The sequence below is a fragment of the Solea solea genome, chromosome 20, assembly GCF_958295425.1.
Source record: "Solea solea chromosome 20, fSolSol10.1, whole genome shotgun sequence".
Lineage (NCBI taxonomy): Eukaryota > Metazoa > Chordata > Actinopteri > Pleuronectiformes > Soleidae > Solea > Solea solea.
In genome coordinates, this window is record NC_081153.1 from 12141082 (window position 1) to 12166814 (window position 25733).

The 25733-nt window shown below is 44.4% G+C and overlaps 1 protein-coding gene across 1 annotated transcript; it reads left to right on the top strand.

The window, feature by feature from the left end:
• Positions 1-734: 734 nt before the first annotated feature.
• LOC131447823 (inactive phospholipase C-like protein 2) lies at positions 735-25186 on the top strand. Its single transcript, XM_058619901.1, has 12 exons — positions 735-1309; positions 11013-11114; positions 11272-11421; positions 11691-11851; positions 12234-12687; positions 12772-13989; positions 14808-15057; positions 15531-15817; positions 16489-16692; positions 19028-19103; positions 23886-23995; positions 24153-25186. The coding sequence occupies exons 1-12, from the start codon at positions 1055-1057 to the stop codon at positions 24327-24329; spliced, it is 3444 nt and encodes a 1147-aa protein (XP_058475884.1). The 5' UTR covers positions 735-1054; the 3' UTR covers positions 24330-25186.
• Positions 25187-25733: the final 547 nt, after the last annotated feature.

The following is a 25733-nucleotide window of genomic DNA, read 5'->3' on the forward strand; positions in this document are numbered from 1 at the left end:
GTTTGTTTTGTTTAATTTTGTTGTTGTGTTGGTGTCTGTTGTGTTGCGTTCAATGTTTTTGGTCGTGTTGGCGCACCAGTGCAACGTCACTCTTATGTATCTCGCACCATTGGGCACAGTGCACACCGCACCTACCAAGTACAGGTACTGTTCTCAGTGGAAACCGAACCGCACTGTACCATGATGGAAACATGGCTAATGAGAATAAACTGCAGGTGTTGAAGAAACACCAGTCAAGGGAGATTTCTGTTGCCCAATCAGCTGACTGACGTGGGTAGAGCTCCACCCATACTGTACCATTACTCTGGTACCCCATGGAAGGGGACCAAAAAATGGTTATTTTATCACTATTTCTAATGGAAACGCAAACAAATTACGAAGCGTACCGAACCACTCGGTGGACACACGCCAACACAAAGCTTGATTGTCTTGTTGAGACAAACAGCCTCAAACGGAGCAGACACAGCCATCGGGCGCACCCCGCCTACCAAGTAAAGGTACTGCTCTCAGTCAAAACTGTACCAAAATATACGTACCAAACCAAACCTAACCAAACCACTCAGTGGAAACGCCATTAGCTTTAAAACAAGACAGACTTATAGACAGAACCCCAAAGATGTCAAAGCATTAAAAAGAAGTAGAAAGATTAAAATCTTATAAAGGAAACATAAGTTAGGTATTAGGTATAAGTTAGGTAAATTGAGATGGTTAAAGAAAGAAATACTGTGTACAGCATATTCAATGCAGAAATCCTCCGCAGTAACGTCTGGCTGTCGCGGGGATGATCTGATAAGTATTGGCGGTGGAGGACTGGGAGGTGTGTCGGTCACCCTCCGAGTGTGTGTGTGTGGTGTGTGTGTGTGCGGGGAGGAGGAAACAGAGAGAGAGAGAGAGAGAGAGAGAGAAGTTTCCACCGCTCTTGCCGCACACAGTCTCTCATCGCTCGCTTCTCTCGATGGCACGTCCGTCTCCGAGTGCAGCTGTGTTGTGTTGCAGCGGTCGCAGCTCCGTCGCCCGCCGTCTGTAGAACTACGGAGTCCATGTAATCGTCACCATGGCCGATTTCGCAGAGAATCAGAGCAGCGCCGTCGCTCCTCCACCGGTTGCTGGCTGGAAAGCTGCGTCTGGAGCAGCAGAAACGAGCGCGGAGACGCACCGTGGAGGAGAGCTGGTGTCAAACGGAAACTGCAGCGCGCCAGACACAGTGAAGGGGCTCCAAAAGCAGTCCAGCTGCGAGCTCCCTACGTGGGAGGGCACAGGTTCTGATTCAGCATCTAAGCCGATCCCTCGACGCAGCAGTCTGATCAAGGTAGGTCATTTGTTTTCCCTTCAGGGAAAGAAAATGCCTTAAAGCGAATGACTTAAAATGACAATAAAAGTCCAGTGAAGAGCTTAGAGAAAGCGAACCTTTCCCGTCGCTTGTTATTGACAGTAATATGGTTAAGGCATGGTGTTACACAACAGCACTATACAAGCCTCTGCAGGAATCTGGAGCTGATGCCATGGTTAGTGAAAACATTAAATTGACTCACTAGAAAATCACTTTCAAGTCTCTCTCACACACACACACTTGAGCAGCTATTCTTCCTAGGACACTGCACTGACAGAGCAATATCCCTAACCTTAACTTATCTTTACGACTTTAACCTTACTTGCTCCAAGAGGACCAGGCTTTGGTTCCCATGAGGACTACTGGTCCTGACAAGGTCTGTGTTTATACTAGAAAAGGTCCTAAAAAGGTAATAAAAGCAAGTACAAGAACACACACACACACACATTTCCCTTGAATAGCTGCACTTAATCAACCTGTAGTCTGAAAATAAACCGTTTTATACTCAGCTTCCTCTCCATCTGTGTCACCTCATCTTACCTTGGGTGATAACGTGGTGCTATTTAGCTTAATTATGCAACCTGACACTCACAATTTATATGTATATATATATATATGTGTGTGTGTTGTTCTAGTGGCAGCCAGACTACAGCAGGCGTGTCAGTTATTAGCACAGTGGAGGATGTAATAAGGGAAAACCACCTGCTGCCTTTGATTACACTCTTCCCTCCACAGTTCCCAGTGTGATGTCGCTAAACAATTTGATCCCCTTGCCTGCACCTCTTCACAATTTAACCAGAAAAAACAGTGTTATCGCACTTAAGTCTAATCAATAATCCATCCCAAGACTTTGCCGTGTCATGGTGCCTCCCTTTAGGCACATATATGAGGTCTTGTATTGATCTCTAGCTGCTGCTTGTCTCCAGTGCTGCTGCCTGCACCGACATGTCTTTTTGAACATGGCTTCATCCATGTGTGTGTGTGTGTGTGTGTGTGTGATTGGCTTCACTCTGTCAAGACAGGAAGTTGGCTAATTTCCTTGAACGGTTCATGTTGCAATGTAGCTGTTCAACTACGAGCAGTTGGTGATGACTCGCCACTTTCTCCGGGGCGCCTCACTGCAAGAAAACACAGGTCTTTGCTGCTATAACCCTGCATTGACTAACAGTCGCTTGGAAAAACTAACCAGAATCTTACCCACAAGGAGTTAAAGGCCACATAGACCGGAAGCTCCAATTAACGCCTCCTTTGTGTGTGTGTATCTGCGTCATGACCTCGTTTATGAAACCCTAAAGTTTCAGAACAAACAGTTCAGCCACTGCTGAGAAAATAGGGTTTAATTGTTTTCCTGGGCTCTGCGAAGCGGATCGGCACTTCCGTAATTTGATGTCGTTATCAGAAATCCTCACCACTCCTCTCACCACCGTAGCGCTTCCTGGTGCGGGCACTAGTCCGGGCACATCCGGTTGCGTACATTCAACCGCAGAAGAAGAAGAACTACTCTCGTTGTAGCTGCTGAGATGCAGAGCATCCACCGTGCCAGAGGGGGAGCTGTGTATCTGAGAGCTGGCCTATCAATTATGTCACTTCCAGATACCTGGCCAATCACAGGTCAGTGGGAAAGCTCTAGTTAGCTGGCCAATCACAACACAGTCCACGTTCTGGGGGTGTGGTTTTGGTCTGAAACAGCGCGGCTGACGAGAGCGTCAGTGAGGAGATATTTTGATCGGCTCGTTTGCAGCGACTAGGAGGTTTTTAACTATGAAAACAAGTTAATATATGTAAGTTAACCTCCATAACTAACATATATGTGTGATACAAGCATTCAATGTCACCTTTAATGCCTGGCCCTAACATTAAAGTTCTGGTGTGTAACATTTCAGAGCAGTTAAAGGCAGGAATCCTCCACATGAGGGTCACTGGTGCTAATCCCAGCTGACATAGGGCAAAAGGCGGGGTACACCCTGGACAGGTCGCCAGTCCATCACAGAGCCACATAGAGACGAACAACCATCCACTCTCGCGCTTACACCAGTCAGTTGGCCTTATCCGCAAATCTGCATGTCTTTGGACTTTGGGAGGAAACCGGAGAACTCGGAGAAAACCCACGCACACACGGGGTGAACATGCAATAATTTGGTTTTCTTGGACTTACATTTTTATATGCATTTTCGGCAAGGGTCTTGCATTATGGCGGCCGTCATCTTTGCACCTTTGTCACGTTTGTACGGCTAATTGCACAAAAAAGGAAAACGTCATCGGGTTTCGGGTATGTGAAGGTCACTGTCGTTCCTTGATAGTTTTGGGAAAGGCAGGTGTGAGTATAGGTTCAAACACTGGGCCTTTAACATCACCACAGTTCACATCTTACCTCTAATCAAGGGCTGCACTACATTGATGATTATTGTAAGAAAATGACAGATACTTCAAGATTAAATTTGGCTCTAATCTTAACCAGTTTCTCAGAAATGAGGTTGTTCATCCTTAGAACCAGGCTGTGGTCTCTACTCTCGCACACCGGCCTGTCTTTTCGCAATTAGTTTCGACAGTGACTCATGTGATCTAAAAGCACTCCCTAAAGAGTCATAGTACAGGACAGTGTCAGAAAAGACGCTGCACACTGACTGCACATGCATTCCAATACGCTGAAGCAGTAATAGGCATGCATTGCGGCTATGATAATGTCCTGGACTGCTGCACGTTCAATACTGCACGTTTGATGTTCACAATGTTCAGAGTGGTCATGCAGCGCTGCACACGCGTTTGTGCTTTCATCACAGACGTGCTTGTGTTTTCTAATCGGAAACTCCCGAGGCTTCAGAAGGACAGAGCTCAGGACAGAGCTCAGGACAGAGCTCAGGCTTTAAAGCCAAACAGCTCTGGATCCACCTGTCTTTGCAGCAGTTTGTTTTTCTGTTTGCGGAACTCTCTCTGTTGTTAATCTCGGGATTCCTCACAATAGGAGTCTGGCTGGTATGTAGGCAGATAAACAGGAAGCATGACATTCCAGAATAGTTTTAACTAGAGTCAGGGGATTTGTGTCCAGCATGTGTGTGTGTGTGTCCCTGTTGGATTTAGCGGAGGCAATGAGAGTAACTTTAATTGTTATATAATCAGTATGTAGGCCTATATCATGATTTATTATCCCCCTCTTGTGTGGTTTTGAGGAATCACACACACTTCCACTTCCCCCCATTACACATGTCAACCTAAGACAGACATGGTAGACACGCGTTTGTCTCACACATCTGTGTGTCATTAGCCAAGAATAACAGGGCATGTAACACAATGATTATTCACCCTTAAAACCACACAAACACGCTCTGCGTGACAACTGAGCGACAGGTGAGCCTTCAGTCACTCACTCAGTCAGTCAGTTCAGTCCAAATGAGATGATAGGTTGTGTTTATTGCAGTATCGTGAGGACTGGATCTCAACAAATAAGATATAGAGTGTTTTAGAAAGTAATTATGGGCTGTAACTTTATTTTTCCTCTCTGATAGTTTGGCCATTTATCTTAGATTAGCACACATATATCTACACATTATATTATTATATTATTGTCAATAACTATACATTATATCTTACTGTTTAATCATTAACGCTAACGCTAAGAATCAGGATCAATGTTCCCTTTTACTTCAAGACTACACGCCAAGCTTATGATAACCATCTCCCGTCCTTGGTCAGACCAGCAAGAAAACGGAGCAGGGTTGCCAGGTCTGTGAAAAGAAACAGCTTAATACCAGAACTCACAAATCAGCCTCTGCCATATGGCATGCCTTGTATGTGTACTGTATACACGCGTGTGTGTGTGTGTGTTGAATTAAATATGTATTTTTACTGAAAACGTTGATTTATTGTTTTTAATTTATAGGTTTTATAACCAAATACAGTATGTCTGCTCAACCTGTGAACCAAATAATTAAAGCCATGGCTTAAAAAAGCAGCCATGGGGAAAAACCTGGCAACCCTGACATAAGAGTAATTTCCAAACTGTTGTAATAGTTTATAGTTCTTACTTGGCAGCCGGGCCGGAAATATATATATTTCAGAATGACACGGTTGAGTGTGTGTGTGTTTCAGCGTTTTGTATTTTTCTACATCACATTCTACACACTGTGTGTGTGTGCAGACTGTGGGAGTAACATTAGCCAGAGGGTGCAGCACACAGCCGGCGATGGTAGGACTGCTTGAGTCAGAGCAAGCTCTGAGCATCTCCTGCAGTTCAAATCAACATCTCCAGAGAGAGAGAGAGACTGTGTGAGCTCAGCCATGAGCAGCTCAGAGCGCTGTGTAAACCCTCTCACTCACAGTGAGGCAGACACAGGAAACACATTTACGTGGAGCCATATGCTGGTCAACCAAATATGATGTCACAACCTAAAGAAGGTGAACTCCTTTTCTGAAGCCTCCAGAGCCATGTTGATGTTCTCTTTTGGGCAACTGTGCAGTCCATGGCCAAGTGGAGAGGGAACTTGGCTTGTAACTGCAGAGTTGCGTATTAAAGTCCCCACCAGGTCAAAAAAAGGACTTGGTTACCCCTGCTCCCTGAGTGTTGCTCAGCTAACCTATTTATTTAACCCTCTTATGACCATCAAGATAATCAGGCTGCCTGGATTTATTTTGATTTTAAGGCTGTAGTATTGTCAAAAGATCTTCAATGAGTGAGTGCTTCTGCCGCCTTTTCCAAGGTAACTTTCACTTTCCAGCTGAGAAGCTGACGTCACAAACACGTGACGTGCTGGTGAATCCTGTCTGTGACTGGAAGGTCGTTCAGCGGAAGTCCTGTGGGCTACCGTAATGACAAGCATATGGGCGCAAAGCTCTATTTCTCTGCTTTCCGGTATCCATCCGTCTACTACCGCTTTATCCTCCACATGAAGGTTGTGTGTGTGTGTGTGGGGGGGGGGGGGGGGGGGGTATCGACAGTCTATAGTTTTTAAGTTTTCTAGAACGGTCTAGGAGTTACGGTAATGAGAAGTACGCATGCCAAATCCTGTCAGGATGGTCACAGAAGGGTTAATACCAGCTGTCAATCACACAAAAAACACACACAAACCAAGCACAGGAGCAGTGACCAGCACTTGACTTGTGCCCAGAGAACAATGGGGGAGTTACGCACCACTGTTTTATAGTAACGTTTGAAGAAAGCAGTTCATTGTGGTTATGTGGGATGGGACCATACCACTTTCTTCGTGTCCGATTCCGATATCACAAACTTGATTATCTACCAATAGAGTCATTTTAGGCCATTTATGAATGTGTGAAGGTGTCAACAACACATGATTCTCCAACTGTGTAACTCACAAAATGCTTTTGCAGAGTGAAGCACGTAATATATATATATATATATATATATGTATAGGATTTTTTGGATTCTACATTTTTATCTGTACGATGTCCGATCCAGTGATTTTGACCAGTAGTGGACCGACACTGACTGATTCCCATCCCTTATGTATATTAACATCTATATTTCCATTCTGCATATTGTCACTGAATCATTGCCAAGCCCTTGCCTGAGTATGTGCTTGTTCTTTAGACATCAGTGATGTGTGTGGGAAGCACGCTCGCCACATTAATTGTCACATTCGTGCTCAAGCAGCGTGTTCTTGGTTTTCGTGGCCCTTTTGCTATCTGCAGGAAGTGCATCTGTGACGTTCCCACGGCAAACACTGTGGCTGGCGCTGTGACAAGATGACCTTTTCTCGTCAAACTTTTACTTGTTTCATTCCGTGTGCGAGTAAGCGTTGTGTGTGTGTGTGTCTGTATGTGCGCGCGCTTGCGAGCGTCTACGTATATGTAGGGGACTTCAAAGGTTTTCGTGCATAAAAGAGCATCTGCTGCTCTTCTTGCCACAAGGGAGGGGCTTTACAGTCAGACCCACCATGTTGTCTCTTAACTATTATTTCTGTAGCTGGAGCAGCTTGCTTCCTCTGCCCTGTTTAACCCCAGTGTCCTGCATTCTGCAGCGGTCGTGCACATGTGCAAACCCCAGCTGAACTCACTGACCATGACTCACTTTGTGATAAGTGCGCAATAATTCATGAGGACATCCTGATTAGAGCTTGTACGTGGTGGGATCATAATCACGTATATATATATATATATATATATATATATACATATATATATCAAAACGATGTGATATGACATAAAAAGCAGAGAAGCAGGGGACTGTGACAAGGTTTTCTACCAGCTGTGCACTTTTTTTTCTTTTTTTTTCCTCTGCTCAACCCTGAGCATTGCCTTGCTTGTTCTTCCAGTATACATCAACCCACACTTTCCAGTAAATCACCTCCTCCACTTTCTGCACCCCAATTCCACCAGTCAAGTGGTTTTGAGCTCCTGGGTGAAAAACTGTTGGAAATAAACCATCTTTGTCATTAATCGTCCAGCATCTGCTGTCAAACACACACACACACGCGGGGCCATTGGCGACATAGCTCAGCCTTCCTCCCTCAAATGTGACTCCTTCTATTCTTTCTTCTCTCTCGCCTAACAACTGCTTTCTCACCTCCCTCTGTCTGTTGTACTTAGAGCGGCAAATGTGAAGCATACAAATGTGCTACCGGTTTGTTGCATTTGTATAAACAGATGTTCATCTAACAAACTATTAACGCATGCAGACTGGCTGATAGAGGCTGGTGCCTGCAGGCAAATACCAAGGAAGGATTTTGCAGAGGCAAAACATGAGGGAAGATATGACTGTATGGTCTGTATTTATTTTTCTTCCTCTCTCCTACTTTAAAAAAACAAACAAAAAACTATCTTGCTTATCTATTTCCTTCTCTCGAATTTCAAATTTCTTTAACGTTCTCTGTCATCGTGCCTGTCACACAGTTCCCTCGAAGTTCTTTTGTTTAGATATATTATGTAATAATAGGTCGAGACCCACAGATGACACACTGTTGTAGATTTGGTTTTCTTTCTTTCTTTCTTTCTTTCTTGTCAGTACTGTCACTTCACTCAACACAGGAAGCTCAGTGTGACGGGCCGACAGGCTGCTTCCTGTTTTGTAGAACAGTGGCGGTTTTGGAGACTCATCTCACTCTGCATGAGAAAAACAAAACGAAACCTCTGTGATGGAGACTTTTACAGTACAGCACAGTCGAAGTGGAATGAGTCAGAGTCTGAAGTGATGTCGGTGTTGTTTGGCAGTGATTTTAAACTCCGTCTGTGTCTCAGTTATTTATGTTGAAGGTTAGCAGAGGTTGAACGCGCGGGACGGCCACCACACTTTAGATAATTGCACTTGAACCCCGGTGTTTCCTCAGCTTCACACAAACAAACGTTTCCATTAATCAGGGATGTTTGTTTGTGGTCATGCTCACGTGTAATCGTATAAACTCCTTATGTCACACACTTCTGGTGACAATGTGCCTAATACAGTATATAGCACTATTTAACATATAACAGATCAAAGATTATTGACTAAACAAAACACTTATTTTAAACATCTGTTATTTTTATTATTATAATTGTTTTGGGCACTGTATGTATGTATTTAAAATCTAATATGTTTATCGTGGACCCTAGAAAGACGAGCTGCGCCTCAGGGCAAAACTAATGCGGATCCTTATAAACAAACAAACAGAAAAATGCTGTGAATGCTAAGGCGTCGCTGCGTTCTTTTGAACAAATGCATCTATATATGAGTTATGTCAATGAGTTCTGATGTGACGCCTCACTGGACAACCAGCTGTGCAACATTTAACGTTTACCTTTAGGAGGAGGTAAAAGAGTGAGACCGACATTTTTGCTTGTAAGATTTTCACCCCCCTGCTGCTGTGGAGTGTTAAATTTAGACGTGTTACTGCCACTCTTCAGTGACACGTTTTCTTTAATTACAGCACAACATCAGTTAGCTCAATAATAAGTCACTTTCTATTTCTATTTCCAGTTAGACAACCTGCAACCCGAAATAAAAGGGTCTAACACTGACTCTAGATTTCTCACGCATGCATATTTAATGGTAGGAAATGAAGGAGGTTGTAGCTTAATATGTCTTCTTCCTCCTATGCTGACAACCCCCCACCATTCACTATCATGCCTAAAGGGCGTTTGGGGGGGTGTATTTTTGGAGCTCCACCTCCCTCCGTCACCATGCCAGCTCAAAAAACAACAACTTGTCGGCACAAGAAACACTTGTCTCTCGTAATGAGGCAATGGAGGACTTGAAGATGCCGCTCCGTCCCTCTGAGAGGAACCTTTTCATCCTCTGTAAATTATGCCTCCTCTTTCACATGTTCATTCATATTCTTTGGATGAAACGCAGACACAGCTCAGGTCATTTTCCTCAGAGTTTCTGCCTTTCATATCCCCTGGATTTCTGTCATCTCTGTAGTCCCCCTTGTCTCCGCTTTCATAAAAGATCCAAGTGCGTTTGAGTTCATTATACGAGCACTTTGAAATAAATCAGAGTTATGCTGATGAGTGGGGAGTATAGAAGGATCAGTCCAACGTCATTCATTCTCTCTTTCCTTAAATAAATCTACTGTATTTGATCCACTGAACGACAGATATGTGCTTATTTTTCTAAGTTTCAGCAGGAATCCAGTTATATATGTGATTCTCGTCTCGTAAAACTGCGCAGGGAAGATGATTTAACATACTGTATGTACAACCACGTGTGACATCAATAGCTCCTCTGTGGGAGTCGACCACATGCAGCCTTCGCTCCCTACACATATCTATAAGCCTTGGGCGCCAATAATCCATTTGCACTTTTACTTGTTGTCCTTCTTCAGACATCAATAGGTCAGCTCACTGACCGCTGCTTACAGGGAGCTCCACGAAAAACGCCAAGCAGGCCAAATTCTCCTGCCACTAACACATTTTCATCAAGGGCAGACTTCGATATAATTAAATATCTTCACATAAACAAGACAAAACAAGCAATTTGAAAATGATCCCTGGGCTCTGAAGATTAATTGCATGTTGCACGAGAATAAACAGGGTAAAGAGATAAAAAAAAAAAGGAGGCCTTGTTCTTTCTGTATTGTTCTTCCTGTATACGTATATATTACTGTATATTATACAGACTGCGAGTGAGGCATTAGTATGTGGAGTATGTGGGTGTTTGCATCTTCAGTCTCTCGACTTGAGATTGAATCGGCTGCACTGATGTTACTCTGCTATAGATAAAGATTCTTAATTTGATTTCACCGGGACTCTTATATATCCATAATTGAATAACACTGCCCACGTGCATATATGCTCTTATCTATTATTATGCGTTTCTCCGTGGGGGTGACATCTGACTGGTCAATAAATCAGATGGGCGAGCGCAGATAAGTCGGCCGTGTGTGTCCGTCTGTGTTGCTGTGAAAGGGGCAGAGTCAGGCAGGTATGATTGATGGTATGATGTTGAAGGGCAAGGGCATGCAGAGGCTTTTAGTCTGTCATCATGAAAACTAACAGATTGGGGGTGGGGGGGGGCTCTACGTGGTAGACCAAATAATCTGTGTTTATGTATGGTTATATAAACTGCTACGCCTTTTAATCCTTTGAGATCCATTGAGAAAAAATGTTTGCCCTGCTTAAGCAAAGACTCTTTTTTTTCCGAGGGATCACTGTCTCCCTGTCTCTTTCATCTCATTTTGTTACTTTTCCTTACACACACACACACACTCCGCTCTTCTTCTTTTTATACATTTCTCATTCTCCTCCTCATCAGGACGGGTCACGTGTGGGTCGGGAGAGGAAGAAGACCGTGTCCTTCAGCAGCAGCCTGTCAGAGAAGAAGATCAGCAGTGCCGCTGACTGCATTCACTCCATGGTGGGTCAGCTCCACAGTGTGACCCTTTTAATGTGAAATATAAGCTGTACTGTATGTGCACGTGATGACAAACGTATACGTCCAGGGGTTCTGGAGCGTCAAAAGGTAAACAGAGCCTCGGTGTGGACTGACGCGATGATCCCAATCTTGCTTCCAGGTTGAGGGAAGTGAGCTGAAGAAAATCCGTCCAAACTCGCGTGTTTACCAGCGCTATTACATGCTGGACGCAGGTCTCCAGGCTCTGTGCTGGGAGCCGTCCAAGAAGGAGTCAGACAAAGCCCGGATCTCTCTTTCCTCCATAAGAGAGGTCAGTGGATAATTCACTTTACTCCTACATATTGCACTTTTAAACGTTGTCATTTTTTTTTTTTTTTTATTCTGTCGATTGTGTATCGCAAGGAAAAATTAATGGAAATGAATTCATAAATGGAGTTTGGTGTTGGTTTGACCTCATTGATTCATTTAGAATTAGGCCATTAGGTCATCTCCAACCTCAAACCATATGGAAGATAACCTAATGGAGATTCATTCAGTAATTCCTTCATTTTTGCCCCTGTTGTCATCCAAAAATTGTAGGTACGGACAGGCCGTAACACAGAAACCTTCCGTACCAGCGGGGTTTATGAGCAGATATCAGAGGACTGTGCATTCTCCATCATCTATGGAGATCTGTACGAAAACCTGGACCTGGTGGCCAACTCTGCTGAAGTGGCGAACATTTGGGTGACCGGACTAAGGTGCGACACAGTAAAGGAGCTCTACACTCCTATCCTACAATTAACTGTGGTTCAAAAAGGTGCAACTATGCACTAGAGGCTCATAGAGCTTATCTGGTTTGTCATCTTGTGTCAGTACAGTAATATATCGTGGGTCTTTTCTTTTTATCTAGTATAAATTGTATTATGGTGAACTGTAAGTTCTTGGTGAACTGATTTCTCTTTATAGTTCCATAAGACCATTTTTTTTATTATGAAAGGCCATGCACTTAAAATTAAGTTGTCTTGAAACAGATTTGGCTGATGTGCTTTACTGACTGTGAGTATCATATAAAGACCTGTGGTGAAAATGGAAATGTTTTTGCATTAACAGTGTTTTTATTATTCTCACATCTGCCTCCAGGTATCTGATGCAGTATGGGAAACATGCCCTGGACATGCTCTCCAGCAGTCAGGATAGTCTAAGACTCGGCTGGTTAGAGCAGCTGTTCTCCTCTGCTGCTGATTCGGACGGACAGGATGATGTCGAGGAGGGAATTTGCTTGCAGTCGGCCATCAAGTTGATACAGCGCGTGAACCCCGGGGTGAGCGGCAGCAAAGTGGAGCACAGGTTTAAAGAGCTACAAAGGGTTCGGCTTACGCTGGATAATGGGGCTGGACTCAAAGACCACGCGGAAACCAAAAGACCTCCGGGAAGAAAAGAGCGGGTCACCAAGCAGGAGTTCATCGAGGTCTTTCACGACTTTGGCACACGTCCGGAGATCTACTTTCTGTTGGTGCAGTTCTCAAGCAACAAGGAGTTCCTGGACGCCAAAGACCTGATGCGGTTCCTTGAAGCTGAGCAGGGCATGACTCAAGTGAGTACCACAGATTGGCCACACGTAGGAAATGAGACAGATTAAACAAGTCTTCATTACTCAGTCTCTCACTGTGTCTTCCAGGTGAGCGAGGAGACAAGTCTGAAGCTCATCCAGTCCCATGAGCCATCAGAGGAGGGTCGGCAGCAGGGATACCTGTCTTTGGATGGCTTCACCAGCTACCTTACTTCAGCAGAGTGCCGCCTCTTTGACAGGGAGCACGACATCGTGTGTCAGGACATGTCCCAGCCTTTGTCCCACTACTACATCAACTCCTCCCACAACACCTACCTCATCGAGGACCAGTTCAAAGGTCCCTCGGACATCTCCGGCTACATCCGGGCCCTCAAGATGGGCTGTCGATGTGTGGAAGTGGACGTTTGGGACGGCCCTGATGAGGAGCCAGTGGTGTGCACAGGTCACACCCTTTCCCCACCACTGACCCTGCGCTGTGTGTTGGAGGCAATTGGAAAGTTTGCATTTGTGGCTTCAGGCTATCCTTTAATCATATGTATTGAGAACCACTGTTCATCTGGACAGCAGAAGAAAATGTGGCAGTATCTCACAAGCGTACTCGGGGAGAAGTTATACACAACTCCCCCAAATGAAGGGGACGCCTACCTGCCATCGCCACATGCCTTAAGGCATAAAATTCTACTCAAGGGTAAAAAGTTGGGTCCAGGTTCTGATGGTGAGGATGGGGAGGTAAGTGAGGAGGATGAAGGTGCAGAGATGTGTCAAAGGTTGAATACAGCTAACAGTGGATTGGCAGCTCTTGCAGGAAGTGAGAAGGACACGTTGCAGAAAAGCGTCCCTACCACAGCTCACTGTAATCCTCCTCATCCGCCCTCCAAGCAGTTCCAACTATTGAAGGAGATGTCTGACCTAGTAGCTCTTTGTCACTCTGTGAGCTTTGTTGATTTTCCAACATCAACAAAAACCCAAAAACCTTGGGAACTGTGTTCCTTTCACGAGTCCCTGGCCGTGCGTCTCGCTGGCGACAGCCCCGGTCACTTTGTCAATCACAACAAGCATTTCCTGTCGCGGGTTTACCCCAACCCCATGCGAATTGACTCGAGCAACATGAACCCTCAAGACCTGTGGAAGTGCGGCTGCCAAATTGTGTCTATGAATTTTCAGACAGCAGGTCTGATGATGGACCTGAACACTGCTTGGTTCCGGCAGAACGGGAACTGTGGTTACGTTCTGCGGCCAGCCATCATGCGGCAGGAGGTGTCTTATTTCAGCGCCGACACAAGAGACACGGTGCCTGGTGTGTCTCCACAGCTGCTTCACGTGAAGGTGGCGTGAGGGGGGACGGGGTGAAGTGATGTTTAGATTGATGAGTGTGTCAGTCCAGGCAAAAATAACTTTCTAGAAACCTCAAATGGTTCATGAAGGTATTAAAGGTCCAGTGTGTAAGAATTAGACTGTAGATAGACGGATGACTCCTTCAATCACCACTTCCTAAGTGTGTCAAGGAACTATGGTGGCCTTCACATACCATAAAGGCTGTCATTCTACTTTTGTGTAAGCTGCTGTACAAACATGGCATAGCAAGATGGCAGCCTGTGTAAAGTTCATGTAAAACGCTAATTCAAACTTTAAAGCAGTTAAACACCTATCAATAAATATAGCAATGGTTAAGGCTGAAAATTACTTGATTATTAATTGATTACTAAATTAACTATTTTGACAATCGGTTTGATTGTTTTTAAGGAATTAAAACAGCTTTGTAGATTTTTCAGCTTCTTAAATGTGAATAGGTTCTGGTTTCTTTGCTCCATATAACAAAGAAGTCATTCAAACAGGATAGTTTTTGGACAAGACAAGACATTTGAGAACATCATCCTTTCTATGTTTGAGAAACACTGATCAACATTTTCTGACATTTTATGGACTAAATGATTACTCGATTAATCGAGAAAATAATCGACAGATTTATCGATTACACCATGGCAACATCATCTAGAGCCTCACCAATATCACTCTGTTATAGCTGGAGCAGTCGTCACAATTATGTTCTAATAGCCAACAATTCATCATCATCATCATCATCATTATTATTATTAATATTATTATTGTTATTAACGAGCCAATGTGATGTTCTAATCTCTCAGGTGATAAGTGGCCAGAACCTGCCCAGGCCAAGGGGCTCTGGGGCCAAAGGGGACGTGGTAGACCCATATGTGTATGTGGAGATCCATGGCATCCCAGCAGACTGCACAGAGCGCCGCACCAGGACAGTGATGCACAACGGAGACAACCCTATCTTTGACGAGAGCTTCGAGTTCCAGATCAATCTGCCGGAGCTCGCTATGGTTCGCTTTGTTGTGCTGGATGACGACTTCATAGGGGATGATTTTATAGGTGAGGGTCTGACATCAAAGAGGTTTATGTTAATGTAAAAGAGTGCACAGGATTGGATTAGAAAAGAGGTTCCCAACCCCTGCTGGGGTCCCTGAAGCTCCACAGGGGATTGAAAAGCCGTTTTGATGTTACAGGTGTAGTTTATTTGTGTAATATGTATATATATATATATATATATATGTATATATATATATATATATATATATATATGTATATATATATATATATATATGTATATATATATATATATATATATATATATATATATATATATATATATATCTACCAGGTCTTGAATCACAGTTTTTCGAAGTTAAATAGCTCTCAATGTATACGATCCAAAAAATATCTGTACCTCAGGAAAAAGGTTGGAAATGACTAGATTTGACTTTTATATTCTGTTACAGCACAGTTTTTCCATACTCCTTTGAAACCGTTTTTGAACTTTAGTGTGATATTTTCCTACCTCACAGGTCAGTACACCATCTCTTTGGAGTGTCTTCAGCCAGGCTACCGACACGTACCACTGCAGTCCCTGACGGGAGAGGAGCTTCCACACTCCAAGCTGTTCGTCCACGTGGCCCTCACCAATCGTAGAGGAGGAGGAAAGCCTCACAAACGTGGCCTGTCCGTGCGGAAAGCCCGCAAGGGCAGGAGCTACACGGCGCTGAGGGACCTGGGCGTTCGGGCGGTGGACGAGGTTTTCAAGACGGTTGCTCCACTGGTGAAGGAAGCCACCGATCTGAGGGAAAACATGCAGGTGAGGATGAGATCAGAAAGAGAATTGTCTGCAATAATATTATACTGAATATCTTTGGCCTTGGGGGTTGTTTCAGTGGATTCTTTTGGCATTTACAATTTCAATTACAGTTGAATAAAACAGATACAATGTAATTTTGCTTGACAGTAATTTACAAATGATGGGATTAGAGATGAACGGGGTAGAATATCTCCACTGTCGTGACATGACTATTGTAACTTCACCTGTCACAAGGAAAGTGGCAATTTGGTGTGTGGGTGCTTCTGTCACCCGGAGGAAATAAAGTAGTAATTATAATGAATGTTCACTCACAGTGTGGTGAGACTGTTGGCATCCACATCTCTGGACTTCTCTTATTTCAGTCCAAACTACTGCAACAGCACAGCTGCAGGAGAACAAATCAGTGGCTGAAACAAAAGACAAATAGCTCCACCACACTAGCTTTTGATTAGGTGTGTGTTTGTGTGTGTGTGTGAGAGAGAGAGAGAGAGAGAGAGGGGGAGAGAATTGCAGGCTAAAACAGAGGAGAAGAGAAAATGGTTTTTCTATTATTCAGCATCTCTCTCGACTGTTTTTCCATCAGGCCCGCGGAATCAGAGAGTGGAAGAAAGGGAAAGTTGTGTTCATGTTTGAATTTAAATCTGTCCATTTTTTTCCCCCTTCTTAACCAGAACTCTGTGGCAGTGTTTAGGGAGCTGTGTGGAGTGTCAGCAGTGGCTAACCTCATGCAGTGCGTTCTGGCTCTGAGCTCCAGGGTGTCAGGACCAGACGGGACGCCTTTGCTATTGTTTGACCTACGCGAGCAGTACCCCACCCTGGAGCCCCAGGGGCCCCTGCCTGATGTCCTTCGCCGTGTGGTCTCCACCTACGAAATGGTGAGGAGGGAACACACTCAACACATGTATGCTTCTTTGTTGCGTTTGTAAAGTGAGGGTACGTAGTTCCTTAACGAGGAAATCAAAAGGAAGGAAGGACCTAACAAAGGCAAAAGAGATCATCAATCAGTCGGCCACCTCCCATCTCCTGTGTACTTGACCCAACAATGAAAATCCACCTTCGAGACAAAAGCTTCCTTTTTATTTAACAATATGTTCTCAAACACGATAGAGGCTCTCATTGTTATGTGGCAGACAACATGCCCGTTTGTTTTGGCTGTAACGCGGCTCATAAACACAGGGGCAACATCCTCACCTTGACCTAAATCCACTGCCCGTTTCCAGCCAAATGAAGTGCAGACATCCACTGACCTAGGTAGGAGGAAGCAAGTGTTAATTTATGTAACGCTAGCTGAAAATGCATCTCCCTCTAGGTAAAACTCCCCGCCATGTAAACAAACACAAAGTGAGAACAAGGGCGATGGGAGTCAATAGGTGTGTTAAAGTAAAGTCAATAAAGCAGTGAGAGGATGTAAGTTTGCTGGGTTTTGCCGGCGAGGATGCGATGTCACTATTTCATGTCTCACCATCCTCTCCTCATTCATATCTCTCTCTCTCTCTCTCTCTCTCTCTCTCTCCCTTTTGTTGACCATTGTTAGTATTTTCCGCTCAGCTGCGTTCAAGAGTGTTTCTGTGGTAAACAACATTACGCCTCTGTTGTTTTGTCACTTGTCCGGCTCCTGCGGTGCCTTTTCAAATAATGCATTTGTTCAAAGTGCACGTCTACATATTTCATTTTAAATTATATTCTCCAGTAGTCTCCTGGGCAGGATGATAGCGCGCCGGCATGAAGTGCAAAGTAAGTCATACAAGGAGCATATACGATGAGTTAGGGAGCCGTTCTGTTTCTAGTCTTATTAAGTCATTGTCATGGTGCTGGTGAACACACCAGGTGGCGCTTCAACTCAAAGAAAATACTTCCCCGATTTGCATTTAGCTTTGTATTACTAAAATAGGGTTAGTATGTTTGAAAAATGGTGCTTCCTAACCTCAGTTTCCCCTGAGTTGAGAAATATCTTCCTTCTTTTCTTTGTCACGTGCCCACCAGTGACACTTGTCCTGTTAGCATAAGCGTTAGCAAAGATGGCGGACACTGTTTACATTGTGGGAATGAGGTCCCGCCCCCCTACGAGTGGGTACTAAAAAGTGCGGAATTAGCGTTGCAGTTTCAGTCCTCGGACCAAATGTGACCAAGTGTGTGCCGTTGTTCACATGTGCAGCCACTTCCGTCTTTAAGCCTCACCCTGGTGCTGAATACTATTAGCATTGATTTGAATGTCGTTCAGCTTAACGGACTCCACACCTTAATCCTGATGCCTGGAGGCAGAGGCTAACAACAGGCATGGGAAATGGGAAGCAGAGTGTGTGTGTGTGTGTGTGTTGTTGTTGTTGTTGTAGTTGTGAGGACCAACAATTGTATAAATCACACAGAGTGAGGACATTCTGGCTGGTCCTCATATCTTTAAAGGGCTTTTTGGGGGTTTAAGACCTGGTTTTAGGTTAGGGTTAGAGTAAAGGTTAGGACTAGGCACTTAGTTGGGATGGTTAGGTTAAGGAAATAGGGAATGCATTATGTCTATGAAGCTCACACGTGTGTGTGTGTGTGTGTGGTATTCCTTATGTTGTTGGGAACCTAAATCTGTTTACACAGTCCCATTATGGGGACAAAAATCAAGCCCTCATAATATAAATTACAACATTTTAAGGTGAAGACGTGTTTTAAAGTTAGTCTGAGTTTAGGACTAGGTTAAGGTTAGGAGTTAGGCCAGTAGTAATTAGGATTAAGGTAAGATTTAGAGTTAGTCTCCAGGAAATCAATGTAAATCAATGTAATGTCCTCTGAAGTCATGGAAACCTGTGTGTGTGTGTGTGTGTGTGTGTGCGCTCCTACATTTGAAAGAAGCGCTGCCACATAAGTCTCTGTAAGTGCCCTCACATACGTGTGTATTTGCATAAGTGTGTGTATCGACTGTGCAATTTATGGCTGATCCTGCCTTCAGCGCACACTCCATTGGCTATTTCCATAATTTTAACAACCGCCAGTGTGTGCGGGACAATGTTTAATTTACCGGTGAGATTTGCACGGGTCTGCTTTATCTGTGGAGAACAGCGCTCATTTACAGCAGACAATAAAATCAGACTACATCCTGAGTGTGCTCACCACTGGGGTTTTATGCACAAAAACAAGACGCTTAAATGAGCAAAAAAAAGTGTTGTCGTGAGCCACAACTGTGTCGTGTGTATTTCATGCTCATGGATGTTTCCCTGTCTGCAGATGGTCCAGGCCAGCAGAGCCGTGGTGGAGCTTTCTGATGGAATCTACAACAGAATCCTGCAAATACAGACAACAGGTGTGTGTATAGGATCTAAATGAAGGTTAAATGGTTATGGTTGGGGAGAACGCTTTGTTCAAGCTGTCCAAATGAAAGGAAGCCAATGAAGCAAAGCTGCGCATGTGTGACTTGCAGAAGCTGAGCATGTGTTCTGACGTGTGAGTGCCTGCGACAACTCCTACACAGCCTCTCAACAACACTGTTTTCCAAAGTGCAGTGGCCGCTTTTGTTCATAACACTTCTACTTTCCTTCCCTTAGAATGATTTCACTCTTCTCTCCTCCCCCACCACATATTCTCCTGCCTTATTGGCAGGTGAGACGAGTCTTTTTGTCTGGATGTTGATAAAACGGCCGCTTGTTTTTCAGTAAAAACGAGGGTTTCAGCCTCAATCACTGCTCCGTCTCTTTAGCACGGGACGCCGCGTCTGACCTGCTGAGATGACCTCTGTGATCTTTGGCAGGGGTTTGTTTACCTCAGCGTGGCCCCGTAGGCCGTGGCAGACAGTAGTGACAACCCCACAAACACGCGTCACATTGAGTCTCCGGCTGTCGCGCAGAGACGGCACGATTGACAGCAGTGTCTCGGTGCAAATGTAAATTACCTTCCTGTAATTCATGTTGTCTAGGTAGTGGCCATCGAAGGTGTTATGTGTAAGAAATGTATACTGCGGTTAAGAGAGCGTGTTCAACTGGTGCAGCCCATATGTTGTGCACAAAGTGCATTTTCATTTGTGGGTGGCAAACTCTGTTTATGTTTTGGTTTGGTGGTTTGGTTTGTTACACACACCCACCACTGAAAACACAGCTCGTAGCACTTCATCACACCGGATGCCAGCACGGAGCAGCTCACTGCGAGTGTCAGAAATGCCGAAATTAAAACTAAACCGAAACGTCTCAGCCAGAGGAGCAGCTAAACGAGGCTCTGCAGTATCTCGCCTTAAAATAGAGGAGACCAAGTTGATGCCAGCGTGGATACGGACACACTTTTCAAATCGGATCCAATTGAACTTGTGTACGTCTGCTTTAAGTCTCTGACTGGTGTTAACACTTCAAATAAACCAAACATCTTGTCCTCACTGAACTACTCCAGGGGCCACAGCTGACCAAATAATCTATGACCCCAGAACATCTGTTGGAGCAGCCGACGGCTGCAGAAGAGGCCGCGTTATATCGCGGATCTTTCATCTTACATGTGGTCACGTGTTTGCTTTATTAGTAAACACAGTGAGTTTTCACAGTCGCCCTGCTCTCAGTACATTCGTCTGATGATAATAACGCCGCTGCAGAGCCCGAGGCCCCGTCTCATGATCGTAACTCTTCCTGTGTGCAGTGTAAAGATGGCGATCAGGTGATCCCGAGGCAGTTGGCCACCTCTGTCTGGGTGGAGGTGGGGGGGGGGGTGAAGGGCAGCGAGGGGAAGCAAGCATAAACAGGCTGGAGGGAGTCATGGGGAGGCTGAGATGGCAAGAGATGGATGTCTGCAAGCGACTTCAGAGCAGAGTGACGATACAGAGAGCCGTGGGAAGATGAATGGCAGAGATGGATGGCTTGAGGCGACGCTGAGAGGAAGAGAAGAACACGAGGGGAGAAGAAAGAGGGGAAAACACTTCAGTGTGTGTCAAAGGACCACCATGTGTGGAGGGGCGACGTCTGTGTTTTCTGTGAAAAGCACAAGCTACACTCGTGGTTCTCCACATTTGTCTTTTATAAATTGTTTTTTTTTTTTTTTTTTTTGGCAGAACAGTGCACTTGTGAAACTTCTCTTGGACCATGTATGGGTATTTTTTTCAGCTATATTCAGAAGTACCTGCAGTCATCTCGCTTTACTTACCCAGAATGGCTCGCCTTCATCAGTTGTGACGAAAGACTGTTTATGAAAAAAGAAAAGAAAAAAGAAAAGACCCACTGTGAAGAATCTGACCGGCACCATGTCAGTTTCTGCCCCTGCAGACTCACAGTCGTTACCTACCAATCACACTGCTGTCCACTTTACAGAGGTGTGGGCTCATGTTCCTTGGCTTTAACTTGTGAAAGGGGAAGAAAAGCTGCGTCTGCTATAGGCTGGGATATAGGATTCTTTGTGTTAGAGCTGCCAGAGTCTGCAGGGCTGGAGTATAAACGCCTGTCTATAACACTTATCCTCGCGGGGAGAACTTAAGTCGACGTCAGCTGACATCGTGCATGAGGCAGGCAGAGGCCTTGAACTGAACCGTGTGGAGTTAAGACCTCATGAGATGCTGCTTCTCACTGAGAGTCAGATCTCCCCCCTCACAGTTGCTCAGAGTCCAGAAAGAGGAGTGGTGATGCACTTCCTGTTACCTCCTGATCTGCTGTGGAGGGTAAATTGTCCTCCTGGTGGTCAGAGTTTTAATTCTGTGTGTGTGTGTGTGTGTGTGTGTGGACACAGTCTCAGTGTTGGCCTGGAAATAATGTGGTCTACATTGGCTTCACTTGGTTTCACAGGAAAACACACACACACACACACATACTCTACATTGGCACGTAGGCTTTGAGTTGCTTAGCAACCCGCATGGTAAAGGTTATTATGCAGGCAACTTCTGTAGGTGTGTGTAGATGTGGAATGGTAACCACACACGTGTGTGTGTGTGTGTGTCCATGTCTCGCAGACGGTGTCACATGATGAACTGGTGAGTGATGAAAATCGCGTCCAGTCTGTTGACTTTCTCCTCCGCGTGCGTCTGTGAGGTCCGCGCCCAACTCGCCATCCTCTTAATCCCCAGGTTCTCGTCGATGGCTGAAAGTCATGTGTGCCCTGTGTTAGCCCACTTCCGGGTTACCATGGTAACAGCGGGACGGCAGCCCTGGAGCGGCCAGAGGAAGCGAGACACACAACTCAATTCATGGCGCACACTCCACATAGCCAGCGGCCTGACTTTGATGATGGATCTTTTGTCGTCCGTCACTCTGATTTTTCATCCTTTCGGGGGTTTTTTGTTTCTTGTGTGTTCCGTCGTCTCTCTCAGTGATCACTGGTACTAGTAACTAACTCGTCTGCTAAATAATTCAGAGCAGAAACACTACATACATGCATTTTCAGAGTGCTATCATGCATGAATACAGAATTCACTCGACTAGCAAAGTCCTAAAAATAATTCGCAAACAAAAAGTTGACCCCTTTTTTCTCTGATAGTTACTTGTTTTTAACTTTACTACTTTTTTCTTTACACCAATTTTGACTATTATTTGTTGAATTCGGTTATATTTGTAACATTATATTAAAAGGAAGGACATGGTCTACCACAGTAAGAATAAATCTAATTGGCACAATAGGTTGCAAAAACAACGCTGTTTGAATGGAGGTCTATGGAAAAATGTGTCATTAATTCAGCAAACAGAAATAATTCTGAGGAGTTAATGTTGTCAATCACGAGTTTGAGGTCTTCTCTAATAGAACACGACGTCAACGTTGTAAGTTATGTTCCCATTAAGAGTGAAACAGATTCATATATAGTTTATGAGTGGACACCAGTGTGACGAGGAGCCTGGTTGAAGTTGACATCTGTGAACTTTGTTTTACAAAAGTCAACAAAACACCGGCAACATTGCTCATCTTGAAGATGACTCCAACCGGGAGTTCAGACTCTTATGGTTGCCGCCTGATTTGTACTCGCTCTCCGGGGAACGCTGCTTTGTCGTTTGTTTAACCTCTCCCTCTCTTGGCCTTTTCCAGAACATGTTCTCTCTAGTGTGCGCATTTGATGTCTCACAAGATATAAATAGTTTGTGGACATTGAAAAACTGGAGACATCAGGAAAAGGCCCACGTGTTTGTTGGTCAGGGGGTGAGAATCACACGGTGCCTCGCGACACGACAGTTCTGTGAACGTTAAGAAAACGTTAACGTGAAAGGTTAAAAGTGCAGGATTTCTCACGATATATCACTAAATCGATGGTGGCTGTTCAGGGATCTGCAACCCATGGCTCTGGAGCCACATGTGGTTCTCTAGCCCCTCTACGATGGCTCCTTGTAGCTTACACAAATACATACGGGCTACTTTTTTTCCAAATGGAAAAACCTCTTATTTAGTAGATGAAGGCAATAAAAAAAGAAGGTATTTTAATGTTACATAAACTAAAAATTGCATCACACATCTGCAGTGCGCTGCCTCCTTGTGCCGGTCTGGTCTTGAATTTGAACTGAACACAGCTGATGAAGTCTTATCAGTGTCCACGTTCAAAAGCCCGGACGTTGAAATGGAAGATGGCGCCCATCAGAAGGCTGCATGAGATTTTTCTTTTTTTTTTTACTCAAACCTGACAAACCCGTTTGAAACACGGAATGTCATTCCTGACACGAAGAAGTGTACGTTTGGAGCAGGTTCACTCACGCATGAACTTCATAAACTCTAAATATCGCTATCAGGCTGCAGTTATGTTTCATTTATTTCCATAAATAAGGGAAGGACATGCATAGCTCTGAGATTGGTGGTTTTGCGTTTTTTCTTTTTATAAATTCAACTATTGTTTTTAATAAATATGGTACAACTATAAATAAAACATTATACACTCCTGTAATATCCTAATTTTAAGATCCAGATTAATTTGATTTGGTGGGAGATTGGGCAAAAATGCCTGTTTTGATGGGAAAAGTTACAGAACCCTGTGTCGAATGTGAGAGTTGACCATTTTTAAGTGACGACATTATCTATACAATCAAATTGAACATCCAGGATTTACAGCAGGTCAGAGTAACCCCAGCGTGTTCCTCCACTGTATGTTAGCAGGATTAAGCGCTGATCTGCTGTGGTTGTGTGTGTGTGTGTGTGTGTTTGACTCTAGCGATGGAGTTTCATGAGAATCTGCAGAGCCTGGCGGTAAAGGAAGGGCTGAAAGGTCGCAAAGTCAGTCGAGCGCTGGAAAGCTTCAGCTGGAACATCACCATCCTTAAGGTCAGCAAAACAAAACAGAAAAACCCCGCCTCATAAAACCCAAGTAGCCATAAGTGTACGCCATTAACGAGTGTTGGCCTCATCGACCTCCTTCGTCTCTTACCCTCTGTCCCCGTGTCTCTCCCTGCGACCTCATGTCCCCCACTTTCACATCCAGGGCCAGGCCGACCTCCTAAAGCACGCCCAGGCCGAGGTCCGGGAGAACATGGAGCAGGTCCATGACGCGGCTCTGACTGGAAACCTCAGCAAGGACAACTCTGGAGTGACACGAGTCCGCTCCCAAACGCGACGAGGCCAGGACGACAAAACCGCCACAAGTGCTAGAGGAAACTAGAGGAGCGTGGAGATGGAACTTCACTGTAGCTGCTGTGACAACCCTCTCCTCGTGTCATCACTTTGTTCCCCACAGATGAGCGTGCCAGAGTGGGAGATGATTGCAGTGTTTCTGGATCTGGAAAAGCAAGAACCATATTTCCAAAGAAAGCAGAGTTGAATGCAAGTCTTCAAATGTTGACCACCGTCTGTCACTGAGCCCAGGAGAGCTGCAGACATCACAGCAACGACAATGACAATGTGTTGTTCGATTTAAAGCCAAGGTTCAGCTGTACTGTATTAAACTGTAGATACAACAACAAAAAAGAAAACACACAAAGGATGTGCAATGTTGTTGAGGTGTGTAAAAAAAAACAAAGCTCCAGTGCCAAGCAATATCAAGTATGGAGACATTAGTGGTAGTGGTTGTAAGTCTCTCATCCAGTCACCTTAAGGCTCTTTTTTTCTGTCACTACAAAAGCTCCCCCTCCACGCTCTCTCTATATATTGTCGTACATGCAGTAATCTATATTTTTCTATTTCCCAGAAGCCTTTGTTGTAAATATAAACTGCCATAACGATCAACTCCATGACTCTAAATGTGTACTGGACCGTTTTTTGTTGCAAGTGATTCATTTGTGCGCAAATCAATGTACAGTATTTTTTATTATGTGACGTTTGATTTTTTCTTTTTTTTTCTTTGCTGTGAAGCGTATTTTACTTAAGTTATTGATCCCAATTGAAAACATTCCAAAAAAGCGACGAGCTGGGGCCGGTCAGACTCGACATGTTCAGCTCTGTCAGTGGTAGCAGTTCATGATTATCTTAAGCAACAGTCAGGATGGAAATATGTGAGAAATAAAGTAGTTTTTAAACGACCGACACTCACGTCTCTCTCTGTGTGTGTGTGTGCTACTGTTTTGCAAGAGCTTAACTCGGAAGAGCTTTCATGCAGACTGACACATGACACGAGCTGCGCGCATGGCACCGAGGTAACAGCTGGGGACATTTATCTACCCTAGATGGAGAAGCAAGGCCTATATGTGAAGTGGATAAAAGCCTCCAGTAAGCTTTCACTTAAAGCCTCACTAGAATAGACGGATGATTAAAGACTTCACACAGAATACATCTTGGAATGAAGAGCATGTGATATTTCCTGAGCTCCTGAGCAGCTTTAGACAATGTCTTGATATTATTTAATCAACCGTCACCTTTAACATCTCCTTTGACGTCAGTACAAGTAAAAATAGTACATTTGGTGTTGTATCGTGATGTAGGCTTGTGATAAACCAGTTATTTTAACCAGGTTTGAGTGGAAATTAAAGGTCATGTGACTTAAACAGGTTACAAAAAAAACAAACCCAACTTAACCCTTTAACACCGAGCGCATCGCAGGCGGCACGTTTGTGCAAGCGCACTTTGCATT

Coding starts and splice junctions, on each gene's coding strand:
- LOC131447823 (XM_058619901.1), top strand. CDS start 1,055: ATGGCCGATTTCGCAGAGAATCAGAGCAGCGCCGTCGCTCCTCCACCG. Junction 12,688..12,771: donor CTGAGCAGGGCATGACTCAA/GTGAGTACCACA, acceptor TGTGTCTTCCAG/GTGAGCGAGGAGACAAGTCT. Junction 15,058..15,530: donor CATAGGGGATGATTTTATAG/GTGAGGGTCTGA, acceptor CCTACCTCACAG/GTCAGTACACCATCTCTTTG.